Here is a 16,668-nt window from a genome sequence, read left to right as displayed (position 1 = left end):
GCCCCCCCTCCGCCTCCCCACCGCCTGCGAGGGTCGGAGCTCTTATCTGCCAGTGGCAGGACCCCCATGGGAACCCACTGGAGCCTGGAAGGGAACCTTCGTGTATCTGAGCCGTCCTGGGCACGCCTGCCTCACACACCCCTGGATCGAGGCTAGCATCCCCACCCGGGGGTGACCCTCACGTCCCCGCACAGCTTGCCTTTGGGCTAGATCTGTCCCCAAGCTGCCCACCTGGGCCTCCTGGGCACAGAGAGGTATGAGAGGCGCTGGCCAGTCTTCAGCTGACCTCTTCTTGCTAGTTCTGCCCCTGCCCCCGAGCATGAGCACGTGTCCCCAGATTTCTCACTGGAGACCATGCTTCCCTGCCAGCACAGGGGCCCATTCTGTCCCGCTCGCCTTTCTAAGCCCACACGTTGACTTCCGTGCCACGGAGACAGCCAGCCCCACACACCAGCGCCTGGGCCGAGGTCCCCTCAGCCTCGGACCCACAGCCCCGTCTTCTGTCCTTTCCGTCCGGTCCCTCCGCCCCTCCCCGTCAGAGTGCGCACGTGGCTTCCCTCGTCAGTCCCCGAGCGTGCACACCAGGGAGCTCCTGAGGCTTCATGTCCTGTCCCTCCAGCACTGCCTCGTTGATGGAGGGGTGTCCTAGTACAGGAAGGAGACGGACCGGTCTCCCCTCCACGGGATGGAGAGGAACCACAGCTGGGAACTGAATTGTGTGTCCCTGGAATCCACGTTGGAGTCTAACCCCAGCGCCACAGCGTGTGAGCTCACTGGGCGTGGGGCCTTCCCAGAGGGCATCCAGCCGGGTGAGGACATCCAGACTGGGGACCGATTTCTGTCCCTGAAGTCACCCATCTGCAGTGTTTCTCATGCGCCCCCAGGGTGGGGAGGAGACTGAAAAGGACGGGCCATCGCTTCACACCTGGCCTTCTATGCAGTGAGGATCGTGGAAACGGGGGTCTGGGGGCAAGAGGAGGCTGGCAGGGGCCCCAGAACCATGAAGGGGGCACAGCAGAGAGACAAAGTGCCAGCTCCGGTCGCCCAGGGCCATCCCAGGAGCCAAAGACACTTTTACCTAAGACGGTCGCCCCTGACTATGGTGACGCCATCACCGCAATAACATTTCGTACAAGCAGACACCAAACCAAAGCGTGCAGGAAGCCTGGGTACTCCACCGTGGCGCCGGCCTTCCAGGTCAGTCCACTGGGCTCCGGCGGCAGGCTCTGAGGGGCGCGCTCCCACGGATGGAAGCCAGGGGCGCTCTGGGCCACTTCCACGGGCGCTTGAAATGATGGCAAAATGAAAAGTTCAGAAAACATACAGAAATTTACAAAGCAAAGCCTGGCCCCCTTTGCTCACCTCCTCCTTGGCTCCCGGCTCCACTCTCCTTTGTCTTATTAACACACCTGCCCACACCCCACAACCCACCGCTCCCCCAGTTTTCTGCAAAGCCAGCCTCCTCCCGGCCACCAGCACACCGCGGGGCCGAGGGGGGGGCCCCCCAGAACGGCATTCACCCACAGGCAGGGTTGGAGACCCCACAGGAGCCAGGAGCCCATGAACCAACCCCCTGGCCACTTCGCCTCCTTGTGCTGCTGCTCATTTGTGCAGAAATTGCCCAGCAGAGATGGGGGTTGGGTCCTCCCCAGGGGAGCGCAGCCCGGAGCCGGGAGCAAAGGACGCATTCACGGGGCAGACACGCCAAGCTCCCGCGGGGACCCGGGCGCAGGCCGTCCCTTCTGTGAAACTCCATCGTTCACTCTTCCACGGTGGCCCCTGGCCTGCCTCAATGACGGGCCTTGTCCCCGGGGAGCACAAAGCTGCCTTTGCCCGGGGAGCCGGGAGGAGGGGCGCTGCAGCTGAGGGGGCTTCTCTCCTCATGGTGACTGACCCCATTCTTCCCCAGCACGCTGGGGCTGGCCTGCCAGGGGGCTCCCCACTGCTCAGTGCCTCTCCCCTGGCGAGCGGACAGTGCAAATCGATGCCTGGGAGGAAGTGGGGGAGGGGCGCGGCGCCCGGTCCGCACTGTGCTAAGGCGCTCACAGGGCTCCGAGACTTGCAGGCAGAATCTTGAAGAGGCAGGAACTCACCTGGGCCCTGGGGCATTGATGCCGGGGCGAGACTCTCGCTGGGCAGGGATGCTGGAGACCGGGAAGGGGGGCCAGTGATGGGTGGGTGGACGAATGATGTAGAGATTAAAAAATAAACAAAAAGGAAAGCAAGAGGGAGGGAAAGAAGGAATGAGGAAGGAAGGAAGGAAAGAAGGAGGAAGGAGGGGAGGAAGGATCAAGGCTTCTTAAACAGGGGGGCACAGCTGAACCCCAGATGCCAGGTGGGCTCCCTGACTCACAACGCTGCCTGGTCCCAAGTATCGACACACATGGCTCCCCAGGCCCACGCGCTGTTTCCACACGGAATCTGCTCGGTGTCCAGATCAGACTCCCCATCTGCTCATCCCCACGTGCCCCGTCACTGTCCAGGACATGCTCCTTCCCCCAGGTGCGCAGGCCAGACCTCCCACCCCCCTCTCACACACACGCGCGCACACACGCCCCACAGGTGTGATCCTTCAGCAAACCCCTACCTTCCCAATCTTGGTTTTGGTTTGGTTTCCCCTGAACACAGAGCCCAAGGGGGACTTACATGCAGGCAGGTTATCTGGAAGGTGATTCGGGGAAGCAGGAGGGAGGGAGCAGTGGAGGCAGGGAGGAGAGCGCACCTGGGCACATTCTCAAGGTCATTGTTTGCGGGGGGCGGGGGGTGATTCTTTAAGAGCTCCAAGAACTGCCCACCGGAAGAAGGGAAGGCTGGGACAGGAACCCCTCCCTCAGGGGAGGCTGACCCCTTGGCAGTCACCACCACCCACCCACCCCACCCTGGCCGCGCTGTGCTGTGTGGGAGAAGGTCCGGGCACCCGGCTCACCCCTGAGCGAGACCCAGGCCATGTGAGCTGGTAAGTCCCCCACCACCCAGGAGATGGAGGGAGGCGGACATGTAACAGCTGCCAATTCCAGGCTTCCAACATGAAATCCACCAGCTCGAGACGCTCCTGACAATGCAAGCCCAGCTCCCCTGCGCCATTACGGGCCGCTCCAACACACCGCTCGTCACCCGCCGCGCAGGCGAGCTGGGGCCGCTGCTGAGGACAAGCAGGTCCGAGGGAATGGGCCACAGGCGCCAGAGGCGTCTGCTGCAGACCGCGTGCTCCCCGCCGCCGCGGTGTGACAACGTGACCCTCTACTCCGGTGTCGCCGGAACAGTCTAACCTAATCTCCGCGCCGCGGCCAGGTCAGCCCCTTCCAGTGTGAGCGCCAGGCCGCAGGGAGTCCAGCACCTCAACCCCAGCCACTATCACAAGTCCCACGGGCAGAGTGCAGGTGGATTTCACAGTGGAGCCCCCGTGAAGGGCTGTGAGGAACACACCGGGCTCAGATGCCTGGGCTGAGCCCCCTGAAAATCCTGGTCCAGCCGTGGTGCCCTCAGGGTGCCGGCCTCTCCCCAGCACGATAGAAGCCAAACACCTCCGAGTCCCTGAACACCACCCGCCCCGCTGCCTCCTGCCTCCTGGCCTCCGCATGGGCCACTCTCTGCCCAGCACACCGCTGCCCTCCGCGGGGGCTGGCTCGCTCCAACCACCATTCTGCTCTCAGCTCAGACGCCATTTTCTTTGGACACCTTGTCTGAGCGCCCCCAGCCCCTTCACAGCCCCTGGCAGGGTCATATGGTCCGAGCCCACCCCTGCTGTCCCACCCCAGGGGGACAGGGAAGCGGCTCTGCACTCTGCGGTGTCCCTGCGCCTGGCATCACACCGGGCGCAGCAGGGGCACCGCTGGAGGGAGGAGGCCAGGGGAAGAGGAGCAAGGAAGAACCTCGTTTCTGATGAACCGCCATCGTTCACATGGCTTCTTCTTCCCACCCAAGCTCTCAACCCCTTTCAGGAAAGAAACCATTTGAAATCCCCTCTCCTACTAGTGCTGGGCCCTGAGATGCTGTCCCCATGGAATGTTAACTGGGCCCCCAGGTGCTGATGGGAGAAGGGACCTCCCAGCCTCCCGGCCGAAGAGTTCACCAAGCAAGAGGCCACGGTCAGCGCCGCCCAGTCAGAACGCGGGGGCAGAAAAAGGCGGGGCGAGCGGTAGGGTGGGTGTTTCCCCATGAGCCCTCAGCTGCTCTCTGCTCATATCCTCCCGGAATAAACTGTGACTCGTGGATTTAAAAACTGCACAGAGACCAATTATTAACAAATTTGTAGGCTTGTTTTTAGCAGACGCTGTTACTAATAAGTCACGCTCGGATCTCTTGGCCTCTGGATGCTCTTTTGCTCCTGGAATGTCCCACAGGGCGTGGCCGGGCCCCCTGAGCTTATCATGCTCTGTCATTGTTGTGGGGGGGTCCCCCTCAATTATACTTTTTTATGAGTATATGTGCATAGGAATAAGAAGGGATATCGTCACCAGACTCAAGATAAAGCCAGAATCCATGGAGCAAGGCTGCTCTGGAGCCGAGGATGAACCGGTGGGCAGCAGAAATGCCCAAGGGAAGCAGGCACTAAGGTGTTTCCCAGGGGGCGGGAAAGAATGAGAAAAATATTCAAAGAACATCACGCACTAAAAGGTCCATGCTGTTTGCAATAACTGTCGTAAGGAAAAGACAAGTTCCATTAGATTCCAGGGGAGACAGAGGGGATAGGAACCCCCAAACCCCCACCCAGGGAGGCTGCCCGGCCAACAGAAGCCAGGACAGTATAGTTTGTTCTGTGCTGTATGTTATCAATGTCCCGTCACTCACCCTTCCTACTTAAAAAAAAAAAAAAAAAGAGATAAAACAAAGCACCCCCAAATCTTGTTATTCTGTAACCAGCTGCTTGCGAGGTTCAGGGACAGAAAGAGCCACAGTGAGAGCAGGAGGCTGCTGGCTTCCCCTCCTGACGTGCGCCCTGTCCTGAGTCCCAAACGCACCTCAAAAAGCCCAGCAGTCTGTGGTCTCTTCAGCGCAGGCCCAGCGTGACCCCGCGGAGCTGACTCAGCCCTCCACACTGGCCTTTGACCCAGGCCTGTTATGCAGTCTTCACATTCTGCACCCCCCAGCTCCCCAGCCAGACGTCAGCGTGGGTGGCAGCTGCGCAGCCTCCACTGGGCACCAGCGACCCGTGACCCAGCTCCCGGCCGTGCAGGGGGCAGGGCGGGACAGTCCCACAGGGAGGCCTGACTGCACCTGGCAGCGGCGACCGCAGGCCAGAAGGGACCCTTCCTTCAGCATCGAGAGGGCACCCGCAGAACATGTGCGGGCCTGGGCAGGGGCCTCCGAGGGGCCCTTGGTGGCAGCTTCTCCGTCACGACGGGAAGCGGCTCCCACCGGCTCGCAGTGACCTGGGTCTGCCCGCGTCCCAGGCACGGTGCTCAGCGCTCTGCAGGAACCACCCAGCGAACCCTCGCCGCCACGCGTCCCGGTGGGCCCTGCTGTGAGCAGTCCTCAGAGAACTGAGGCGCAGAGATGCCAGGCGGACCTGTCAAAGTCACGCAGACCCAAGCAGTCCGACAGCGAAGTGTCCACGCACCTGCCGGCTGCCCCCAAGACCTTGTCTGGTGGCCTCCCAAGGTCAAGGCCAGCCACGCTGGAGGCAGCAGGAGGTCCCGATGTGAAGCCGGCGGAGCCTCTCAGTACTAGGAGCTCCCAGCCTACGAGCGGCAATAAGCCTGCGGTGCGGCCCAGACCGCACCCGGCCCAGCTGCTTGCCTGCTTCTCCCAGGAGGGGCCGAGTGGCTTCCACTCCCCTTGACCTCACGCTGGCCCATGCGCCTCTCTCACAGAGTTAGGCAGAAGTCAAGGCCGGACGCCCTAAGAGGCTCCGCGCATTTCTACCACGGCCACGAGACAACATGGCAGGGTCCCAGGAGGATGAGGGTCAGGAGAACAGCCACCTGGCTGAGCCCAGCCTGGACCTCAGCCCGATCATGGACACTGTCAACCTGCAGACAGCAGAGGAGAGTCCCTCATGGCTGCAGGCCCCCGAGGTCTGGAGGGAGGCATTGCAGCAACCAGAGACGCCTGGCAGGGAAGGAACTGGAGACAACCCCGAAGGGTCGCCTTTGAGAAGGCTGGCACTCATTACAGTCTGGTCCCTAACCAGGCGGCAGCTTGCAGGACAGGCAAGATGGCTTGCATGCCCCTCACCCCATCCGTGCTCACTGAACACAGCGGTGCTTAACGGCCCGGCAGATGAACAGCAGTCATTGAAGGCTTGCGAGCTCAGGACCACGGGCTCCAGCCACTCACATCACCACCTGGGTGACGTTTGCCACGCCCCTGTCCTTTCACACGCTAATGCACGCCACCACCCCTTTATGGACTCTTCAAGCCCATCCTGACTGTATGTGTCCCGGTCACATGGGGGATAAACAGGGGAATGGAGACCGCGCCAGGCAGGCCCGGCCCCGAAGCGCCCAGGAGCGGAGACGGCCCGACACGGGTCGGCCCTCGGAGCTTCGCCCAGACGCCCCTGCTGACGAATGTGCCAAGGTCCGCGGCCACGAGACTCGTGCCCCTGCAGAAGCAGTCATCCCAGAACGGACGTTGCCCAAGACCGTGTTTTCCTGCCAGAGGGAAGCGGAAAGATCATTTCTGGCGCATCTTCCCGACTTTAGTTAGATCCTCTGAGCTGATGATCAGGACAAGGCGAAGCGTCTATCTGCTTGCGGATGAAACTGCCAAGAGGAAGGAGCCGACGTGGAAAGGTGTAACAATGTAACTCGTTAGCAAGCGCTGAGAGGCAGTGACCTTAACACAGTGTTCCGCACACACCCGTTGGGTGACAGTGTGTAACGAATGCACTGGTAAGTCCTGGGGCCAAGGCTCCCGCCCTCTGCTCCGTCCTTGGCACTTCCTCTCGTAGCTGCCGACTGATCAAAGCCAAGTTCACTCATGGCGTCATGCCTGTTAGAGAAGGGGTGTTGCCAAGCTACCCAGCCAAGTGACTCGCTTTAACAAACAAGGACACCAGCCGCAGACCATTAAAGACAGGACCTTCAACAACCTGCCATCACCTTGCCCGACTTTCAATAAATAAATCTCGTTCCAGTGGCCATTCTGGTGAAATGGCGGGGAACGGAAGAATACGTCTGGGTCTGCGTGTTTCTGCAACTACAGACGTGCACACATCTGTAGGGCGGATGGCTTGACCCAGGAACGGATGGAACACATGTACCTGTTCCAGCGAAAGCACACGTGGCCTCCCAGCAAGATGCAGGACAAGGCCAGCAGAGGGGATGGCATAGTGAGTGTGCAAGCCACAAAGCGAGTGCGGCACACCCGGGGTGGGGACAGGGTGCCCAGGTGGGGGTGGGCAGGCATCACACTCGCCTGGATTCAGAGTCACCTTTCATACACATGTGCCACGGCAGGGCGGTCTCCCCGACCCCCTGGCTCTCTGACCCCCACTTGAGAGCTTAGAGAAACTTTAAGTACAAAGAAGGACGATGGCCCAGAGTGACCAACAAGTACCTTGCACGCCAGCCGCCGCTGAGGGACCAGCCTGTCAGCGCCATGGGGCCAGTGGCCTTCTCGTCTGCTTCACCTGATCGATATTATGCAGTGACATTTGGACGGACAGTGTCCGGGCTCAGCTCGCACGGCTCCATCCATCCCTCCGATTCCCAGCAAAGAAATGTCATGAACCATAAAAGCGGCGTCGGCCCTCCTGAGATTCTTTCTGCGAGAGATTTCAAAGAGCAGCCAGCGTCCCCAGGCATCCCCAGGGGTATTAGGCTGAGGCCAGGGGCTTTGTTCTTAAGTTGACAGGTAGTTAGTGAGGGGCAGCCACTTTTATTCCCCTGTTTAATCTCCCTCCCTCCATCCCTGCCCGTGTTAGGGGGGCCACAGACGTGTCTAAAACAAAGAACAACAACAAAAAAAACAAAGCCCTACATTGCCCTCACCTCGGGGAGGACAGTGGCTGTGGGACAGCCTTCTGGCCAAGAAGGTCTAAGTACATGTCCCTGGGTGGGGCTCCCCGGAGGGCAGAGTGCTGACTTGGCAGGCAGACACCCCTTGACCTGCCACCACCCCCCTCTGCCTGCCTAGAAAGTGTATTTGACGCTGGACCTCAGGTTCCACCCCTTCCCAACGTAGATGGAGCTAAGACCATGTCAATCAGACCCGACAACCACTCACGGGGACCATCCCAGGACACCACAGACAGGTGACAGTGGGCAAGGCACTGTCCTCAGGGAGCCCCCCGCCCAGGGCAGCGTGACAGAGCCGTCTGCAAGCAGGGAAGGTTCTAGCTCCCCACCGTCCAATACGGCAGCCGCCAGCCACGTGTGGCTACTGAGCACTGGAAATGTGGCCCTTTGGAAAGCCAATTTTTATTTTAATTGATTTAACTTAGATTTAAATTGCCACAGGTAGCTAGCGGCTACTGTACGGGACGGTGCTACCTTGAGGGAAAAACAAGTAATAAGCTGGTGTGTCAAATAAAAAGTGAGATCATTTCAAAGAAAGGTAAGTGAGACGCGGAAATTCACGGGTGTGACAGAGGAACGTGGCTGACCTCCCCGTGCTAAACAGCCATCGCGGCACCTGGGAGGGCCCTGGGGACACAGCTGTCCCTGTCACTGCCTTCTGCGTCCAGTTTCAGTGACAAGGGGTGGGTACAGAAATTTCAAAAGCATCCAATCATTTTCTATAATGAAGGTGCAGCGCTTTCATAATCAGAAATAACTCACAGTTTTTAAACTTCATATATTTTTTAGAGCATTCAGTGTTTATTGTTCATAACCCCAAAGAAGCTGACAAGGTGATCAGCGCACAGCCAAAGCGCTAATTAAGCCCTGCAGACACCCTGAAAGGGGCCGGAGGGAGCCCCCCGAACTCAGGACGCCGCAGCCGGAGCAGGTTTGGGGAACAGGCCTGGGAAGATCCCCGCTGCAGAGGGAGGGGCGTGGATCAACCCTATTCCCCTGCCAGGCCAGGGGCACCATTCCAGGGCTGCGGCAAAGGAGAGAGTAGCCCAGGTTCACGTTCTGGAAGCCCCCCACCAGTGGTGCTGAGGTGTCTGTGACCACGGAGGGGCTGCAGGTGGCAGTGACTCCAGGCGGGGAGGTGGGAGGGAGGAAGCTCAGCCATTGGGCAGACGATCCCCGTGTGCAGGGACAAGGAGGGGGCCAGCACAGGACGCTGGGGCCGGCACCTGGGGGTGGCCACGTGCCTGTATGTCTGTCTGCAGCTCCGGAGGGGAGCGGGTGCTCGGAATGGCATCTCCCTCTCTGAGGTGGGTCTGTCCCTGCAGGAAGATGGGGCGGGGCTGTGACTTGTCTGCATTCGCCTCCCAGTCCACCCAGCAGCTGCCACTCAGCTGCTTGCCCACAGAGGCCCTGTCCAGCAGGCAGGAGGGCCCAGCCACCTGGGCGGCCCCTCACCTGGCCAGCTTGACACTGGTGTCTGGTGCGTGTACCCATTCATCCTCCAAATGCCTACGGAAGCCTCCTGCGTGTGTGTGGGGGGGGGGGGGTGCTGGGCTCCCGGCTGAGAGCGGGTGACAGTCCACAGGGAGAGAGAGAGTGGCCCCCCAATAGTGATGTGCACCCTGAGCCAATCAGAATGGAGGGAGGGGATTGGGCTGGCAGGGTGGGGACAGCTACGTGAATCTTATCTGGTGGAATGATGGGCCTTCTGCGGTGACATCAGCCCAAGACCCAAAGCAGGAGACGGGGTTGGGAGAGCAAAAGCCAGAGGTCAGGGCAGGACCCACACAGACACACAGACACAGATCTGTCAGAAGAGAGGCCAGGACCAGGGCTGAGGGCCTGGCTCAGGACTTCCCCAGGGGCGCCACCTGGCCGGCACCATCAGCAGCACCTGGTTGGAAATGCACATGATCAGAAACGCCCCCCAGACATGCTGAATCAGGAACACACGTGGGCCAGCAGGCCTGCAAGTGGTTCTCATGTGCACCCAGTTTTGAGAATGAAGAACCTAAAACTATAGGTCTCCAGGGAGATTCTGCCTCTGGGGGACACCTGGCATTTCCGATGACACTTTTGGTTGTCACAGCTAGTGACTAGATGCCAGGGATGTTGCTAAACACCCCACAATGTACAGGATGCCCCCCATGCCAGTGGCGCCAAGGTTCAGACCCCACCCTAGATCAAGATCAAGGTCCTTCCCCCTACTTCTGCCTCAGACCCTCCTCAGCAGAATCTTTTAAAAGGCAAGTCACAAGGCCACACAGACATGTTTTGAAAAGCTGTCTCAGGTGACCCTTCGCCCAGTCTCTGGCCCTGGTGTCTGGAGCCAGGGAGACACCCCAGGGAGAGAGCTGGGGGTGGAGGAAGACGGCCTCACCACGACCCTGCATGCCCCTCCCCCCGGGGCTGATAGACCAGGAGGAGGGAAGGGAGTGGGCAGGCAGGGAGCAGGGCAGAGCAGCAGACCAAAACCAGCACCCAGGGCAGTGAGGGGACAAGACAGAGGAGGCTGAGGAGCTGGCAGGGGACTGGACAAGGAGGTCACAGCCTGTCTGCTCCGTGCTGGACTGAAGCCAGGACAGGCCCACAGTGGGAAGGCACACACAGCTTCCCGGGGCCCGGGCACAAAACCCATGGTGAGTGCGGACTCCCTGGAGGAGGGGGTCGTGGGGAGGCTGCCTTCCCTTCCGGGAATGTTCTGGGGAGAAGGCCTGCTGTGGGGTCTCTACAGTGGGAACAGAGGAAGGACGTACAGAGAAGAGCCTGGGAGAGGCGCAGACAGGATCATTAATGGAGCCATGATGTAGGCAGAGGGGAAGGGTTGGTCCTCAGGGACATCTTTCACGCCTGCCAAGTAGTCCCTGGCCACAGAGAGATTTAATGCACTAATAATAATAAGGCCACCAAAGATGCCCCAGTTCATCAGCAAGCAAGGAGCCACAAATTAACACAGCAATACAGCGTCTGTCCCTCCCTGAGAGAAAACCACAATGATAATCTCAGGCGTGGGCCGGGCTTTGGAGAAAGGACACCCTGGGACATTCTGGGAGAACTGTCCATTGCTACATTTTCCAGGAGAGTGCAATGTCACCAAAATAAAACATGTGGGTCCCCTGTGAGCCCAGACCGCCCACTAGCTGAGCCACGTCCCGGAGGAAATTCACTGGTGACACAGAAGCTCTGCCTGGGTGCTCACCACCTCGTTGCCTGTTATGGGCAAAACTAAACACAACACAAATATTTAATAGCGAAACTGTGAAACTATGTTCCTTGGGCCACTGTGTGGCTACTAAGAAGGGAGCTGCAGCGTGGGGGGGGCGTGCGGCAACGGGGGCGCTGCAACTCCCAGCGTTGAGCAGAAACAGCAGGTGAAGAATCGACATGCTCCGTATCACACGCGTGTTTGGTGAGACGCCTTTTCCAGCACACGCAGACACAGCGTGGGAAGCGGGGCAGAGGATGCCCGCCCACTCCAGCCCTCCCCGAGATGACCTCTGCAGAGAGAGAGGGGTGTCCAAGTTCACCCTCTGGTGACGTTCTGAATTTTCACTAGGAGGATACTGATGCACTAACATGCATTTGGGGGCAAGGATAAGAGCCACCTCCGGCTGTTTTATGAAACAGGAAATCTAAATGGCAGGAGGCGACCCTCCCACTTGACTTTGTGCCGGGTGAGTCCCCAGCTGGCGCACTGGCTTCAGTTTTCAGGAGTAGCTCTTCAGAGCAGCAGGTGGACAGGTAAAGAGATCCCAACGGGACAGCAGGGTGAAGGATTGGGGCTCTTCAGCCTCGTAAAAAAACTGACTCAGGTTGGTGCATTATTGACCTAAAATAGCAGACTCTCTGAAAGCCCCAGTATCATATATCATAAGAAGATTCCCGTCAGGACTGATGGGCAGCAGACTCTCATGAGCCATTGGAAAAAGAATCTTGAAACAGATATGCCCAGAGAGCAGCATGCATGCCTCAAAAGGAAGTGAGTTCCCCATCAAAAGAGGTATGCAAGCCCAGGCCAGTCAAGCAGGCAAGGCGGCTGTAGAAAAAGCCCCCCTAGTCCACCCTTCCTGCTTCGAGCTCCCAAGTTACTTCTTTTTTTTTTTTTATCCTCACCTGAGGATATTTGTTGACATTAGAGAGGGTGGAAGGGACAGAGCCAGAAAGAAACATCAGTGTGAGAGAGATACATCAAAACTTCCTTCCTGCACACACCCCCACCCTGGGATCGAACCCACAACCTAGGCATGTGCCCTGACTGGGAACCAAACCCACAGCCTTTTGGTGCACCGGACGACGCTCCAGCCCACTGAGAACCCAGCCAGCACCTGGCTCTCTTTCCGCCAGAAGTCTTCACTGCACACCATCCATGAGAGCCTCATTGCTTGCTGCTGTAAGGTTCTCCCACTCACAGATTTACACATACAATAGACTGCTCACCTCGGACACCTGCTCTCGGAGTCCCATTTTGATCATTTGAACCAGAGATGAACTCAGGTGTTCCCCATCCCCCGACATCTTTTAATCACGGGCATCCAAGCCTTTTCTGCCTCCCGCCCAGGTGGGCAGGCACCAGCCACCTGCCCAGCCCCTGTCCCCACCCACCTAGGCAGGCAGCCCAAAAGCTACCCTCCATCATTTCCATTTCAAGTTTGCTTCTTTTTACTGCCAGGGAGACAAAAGGAGCTGGGAAGGATCCTTCCTTGATGAACCACTCAACCCCTGTCATGGAACAGATCACAGCTATGCAGCTCCAGCACAGAGAAAAGCCAGCCCAACATGGAGTGCTGGGGGCTTCATCCCGATTTCTAATAAAAGGATCGGAGCCTCAAGGGTCTGCTTATGGCAGCCTCTGCTTGAAACTCCAAGGAAATGAACTTGACCTTCGAGTCAGAGAAAAGCCAGGGATTTCCTCTGGTTGGTACCTTAGTTTGACCGAATGATACACTGTCAATAGCCCTAACAAAGAAATCTCACAAGCCTTGAATGGGTTTATTGTTTAAATTTTCAAATTGGGCTCTGGTGCCCACAGAGCTGCCTTTAATAGGTCTTTCTTTGCAGTTAGACAGGAAAGCCCCTCTGTGTTCCGGGGTGGAGGGGGGGGCGGGGGTTGCCCCCTACAGGGTCCTGTTCACCCAGCCCTGGGGATTGTCTGGACTTGGGTGCCCACCACTCATGCTGATGGTCTACCCCTTCGGAGTCAGTTCGTTCAGAGAGAACACTCCTTCTAAAGGACGGGGAACTTATTGTCCAAACAGAATCTACGAAGAAAAGGTGCTCCTGTAAGATCAGACGGAAGGCTGACTGAGTCCGGTGGCTTGATACCAAAACACCAGCTTTGATTCCTTTTTTGAGCCCTACATTTCAGAAGCTCAGACTTCTCCCTGTGAAGTGAAAATTGCCTTCTGGTGGAGAAAGGGTTTAATGATGGCTTTGCTTCCCGCGTCTCCATGGCGACGAGGCGCGCACAGCCCACCCCCCTCCTGCTTTATTAGGCCTTTCTTCCTCTCTGGAAAGTAATCAATCAAGACACATAGACGCCTTTGTGACCGGATTTATCACCTGAACAATCGACGCTGCTGCGGGGGTGGGGAGTGGGCGAAGTCCATGGAATTTAATGAAATCGGGCTCTGTCCGGGCGCACGCCCTTCACCTCCCCGCGGGCAGCTCTGGGAGCACACCTGTCGGGGAGGCGGGCGGCGCGCCCAGGTGCGCCAAGCCCCGCCGGAGTTGGGCGCCCAGCGGAAGCCCCTCTGCGCGGTGGCCGCAGGAGCGCTGCCCTGCCAGGGCGGGGACGCTCGGCCACCTGAGCTGGGACCCGGGGGAGGCAGAGCTCCAAGCCAGTGCTGCCAGAGGCGGGCACAGGTCTGACTCTCTTCCCGGAGCTGGTCAGCACCCAGGGAAGGGAAATCCCTCGGAGGGGCCAGCACTGCCCACCAGCCGGCAAGGAGGGCCCACGACGCTGAGCACCCGGTTCTACCCGGAAACCGGCTTCTTCCCGGACAAAGGGCTCCGCGGCGAGCCACAGCCGTGTTACGGGAAACGCGAACTGCGGAGCCCGGGCGCCCGGTCCGGCCGGGGCTCCCCAAATGCAGGCGGGGGCGCGGAGCCACGCCTGGGAGGTGCGCCCCGCGCCTCCTCCCCGGGCCTCCCCCACCCGCCCCGCCGCCCCCGCGCGGCCCTGTTACCTGGGTTCTCCCCGGAGTCCGCGGAGGAGGTGGCCGAGGTGTCGGTGAGGACACTGGGGTCACTCTGCGAGCGGCCCCGCGACACAAGGCAGCCGCTCCCGTCCTCGGACGCGGCCATGGGCCCGGTTGGAGGGAGCCTCGTGGAATCAGAGCATCCGAGGCGGCCAAGGTCACCGGCGAGGGGGCTGGAGGGGGGCGTCTTTTTAAAAAGCAAAATCAAAAAGGCCGGGGAAAGGGAAGGAGCCGGAGGACGACGCCGGGGCCGCTTCGGGGCGGTGAGACAATAGCCTGGCGGCCGCAGCCAGCAGCATCCCGGCGCGCGCGGCCTGGCTCTGTTATTTATTCGAGTTTATTCCCATTCTTCAGTCCGTATTCCAGGAAAAAAAAAAAAAAAAGTTGAACCAGGAAATAAAAACTTTTTTTGTCAGTGTTTATTGCGTGCTTGGGGCAGGGGGTGATGTCCAGGAATTTCTAAGGGCGCTCCCTCCCCCCACCCCACCCCCCACCCCCCCGGAAAAAAAAGGGAAAAATGAAGAATCTTTGCTCTTGCAATTGCTTTAATCTGAAAGCTGTTCTTGGAGCATCTGTTGGAAAACATTAGGATTCTCCCATCATGCCACGCGAGAGGAGCGTGACGTCACGAGAGAGGGGAGTGAGAGTCAGCGTGGAGTTGGGGAGGGGTCTCAGATACCTGGGCTGCACGGGCTGTCCGGAGGAGGAGGCGTCTGGATCCTGAGTTACGAACCGCCCATTCCCACCCCAGCGGAGCTGGAGACCCCAGAATGCTTCCACATCCCTCTTCCTCTCCTCCCCTCCACAGAGTGGGGAGGGGATCCTGCGGGCGCCTCCCTTGGAGGCAGAGCCAATCTCCCCAGCAGCTCAGGCAGCTGGTTTCCTGGGCTCTTCCTCTCCTGGGGATTTGGAGGCCTGTGGATGCCCAGCCCGGGCTCCACCATGGGGCTGGGGACACCCCCTAGCTGTACCCCCGCCCACCTCGGCCCCTCTGCTACCTGTCCTTCCTTCCTCCAGGCCCTCAGCCCGTAGCCCAGGAGGAGAGGGCTAGGCAGGGCCCCTGATGCCTTCCTGGGAGGGTTCCCCCAGCCACCCTTGATGAAGCGGACGGAGCCAGGCAAGGGAGGTGGCACCCCCCAGGGCTGCCACTCACAAAGGCATCCTCTGAGGGGCTAATGAGCAAGGCTCACAATTCGAGGTGGCTGTGCAGGGGACATGCAGGCCATGCCATGTGCAGAGGTGGTGGCCCCGTCCGGTTTCAGCCCCTCAAACCGCCCCAGGAGGCAGAGGCTGGGTCCTTCACATCCCGCCAGCCCCCAACGCAGGGCTGTGGGCTGGGGGAGCACCCAGGCTGGGTTGGATGAAACCCCAATGAAGGGCCAAAGACAGAACCACGTGGGGGGGGGGCAGCATGGATGCTGGTCACAAGAGATTTGGGGGCTGAGCAGCACTTGCCCCACCCCCCAAGAGAGCACAAAAGCATTCATTCATTCCTTCATTCACTCTCTCACTCATTCATTCATCCATCCGTAATATGCACAGACAGCCTCGTGCAAGCTGGCACCACACCAGGCATTAGGGATCCCACAGGGAGCAAAGGCAGGAGCACCACCCCGCGGGTCTCCCAGAAGGGAAGGAGGAGCCGGCAATAGTTGCCAACAAACCAATAGATGCCCCCAAAACGTGTCATTGCTACTGACAATGAATACAGTGAAACAAAGAGAAAACAAGGACATTTTCCTGGATACTTTTCATCCACATAAAGACGCAGCTTGGGGATGTACCTAGCTTCCGGCTGAGCGCTTCAGCCCCTCACACGGCCTAGGTGTGCGTGACTGGGGTCCCCATCTTAGAGCTGAGGGCGCCTGCCGAGGTCAGGAACCAGGCCATGATGGGGCTGGGATCCGGCCGACGCCCCCAGCCCGCGGTCCGTCCGAGTGGGTCCCGGGGTGGCCCCCTGCCCAGGGCCCTGCCAAGGGCTGGCCCACCGCAGGTGTCCGCAGCCAGCAGCCCCCACCGCCGGCCCCTCCGCATCTGGATGAGAAGGCCTTTGTCCGCCCAGCCTGCAGCAGGTGCAGCGATGGGCAGCGGCACGCAGAGGGCAGCAGCCCAGGGACGTTTGCGGGAGGAGAAGAGGCGGGAGCTGCTGCCACTCACCCGCCACCCTCGGGCTCGTGGCCTTCCTTGCTCACCGCCCGCCCTGCTCCTGGATGACATTTTTCTTTAAACCAACTCCTCGCACTTTAAAGCGGCTTTAAGGGAGCCTCCCCGCTGTCGAGGGGACGGGGCAGACAGGGTGACCCCACTGTTGGCTTTCTTAAAAAGCACACCGAGCAGGGGCGGGAGCGGGGCCTACGACCGGGCACCAAGCAGACGTGCGCTCCTTCACGATTCCAGGAGGACAGAGGACGGAGGGAACTCTCCGGAAGCTAATGCTCCTCACCGACCACCTTGTCTGCGCTCCACCTAAACCCCCTGTGGGTCCTCCCGACCGTGCACCTGCAGCC

General features: G+C 59.6%; 1 protein-coding gene across 1 annotated transcript in view; it reads right to left on the bottom strand.

Moving 5' to 3' along the window:
* PHACTR3 (phosphatase and actin regulator 3) overlaps nt 1-14,615 on the bottom strand; it is a 109,631-nt gene extending 95,016 nt beyond the window's left edge. Inside the window, exon 1 of the mRNA XM_090286621.1 lies at nt 14,150-14,615. Coding sequence (XP_090142747.1) covers nt 14,150-14,267 — 118 coding nt within the window. The 5' untranslated portion in view covers nt 14,268-14,615. The remainder of the gene's footprint in view (nt 1-14,149) is intronic.
* Nucleotides 14,616-16,668: the final 2,053 nt, after the last annotated feature.

The sequence above is a fragment of the Furipterus horrens genome, unplaced genomic scaffold (assembly GCF_987537825.1).
Source record: "Furipterus horrens unplaced genomic scaffold, mFurHor1.1.pri manual_scaffold_8, whole genome shotgun sequence".
In the NCBI taxonomy this organism is placed as follows: Eukaryota; Metazoa; Chordata; class Mammalia; order Chiroptera; family Furipteridae; genus Furipterus; species Furipterus horrens.
The sequence above is the reverse complement of the archived record's forward strand: the minus strand, read 5'-3'. Positions and strand labels throughout refer to the sequence as shown.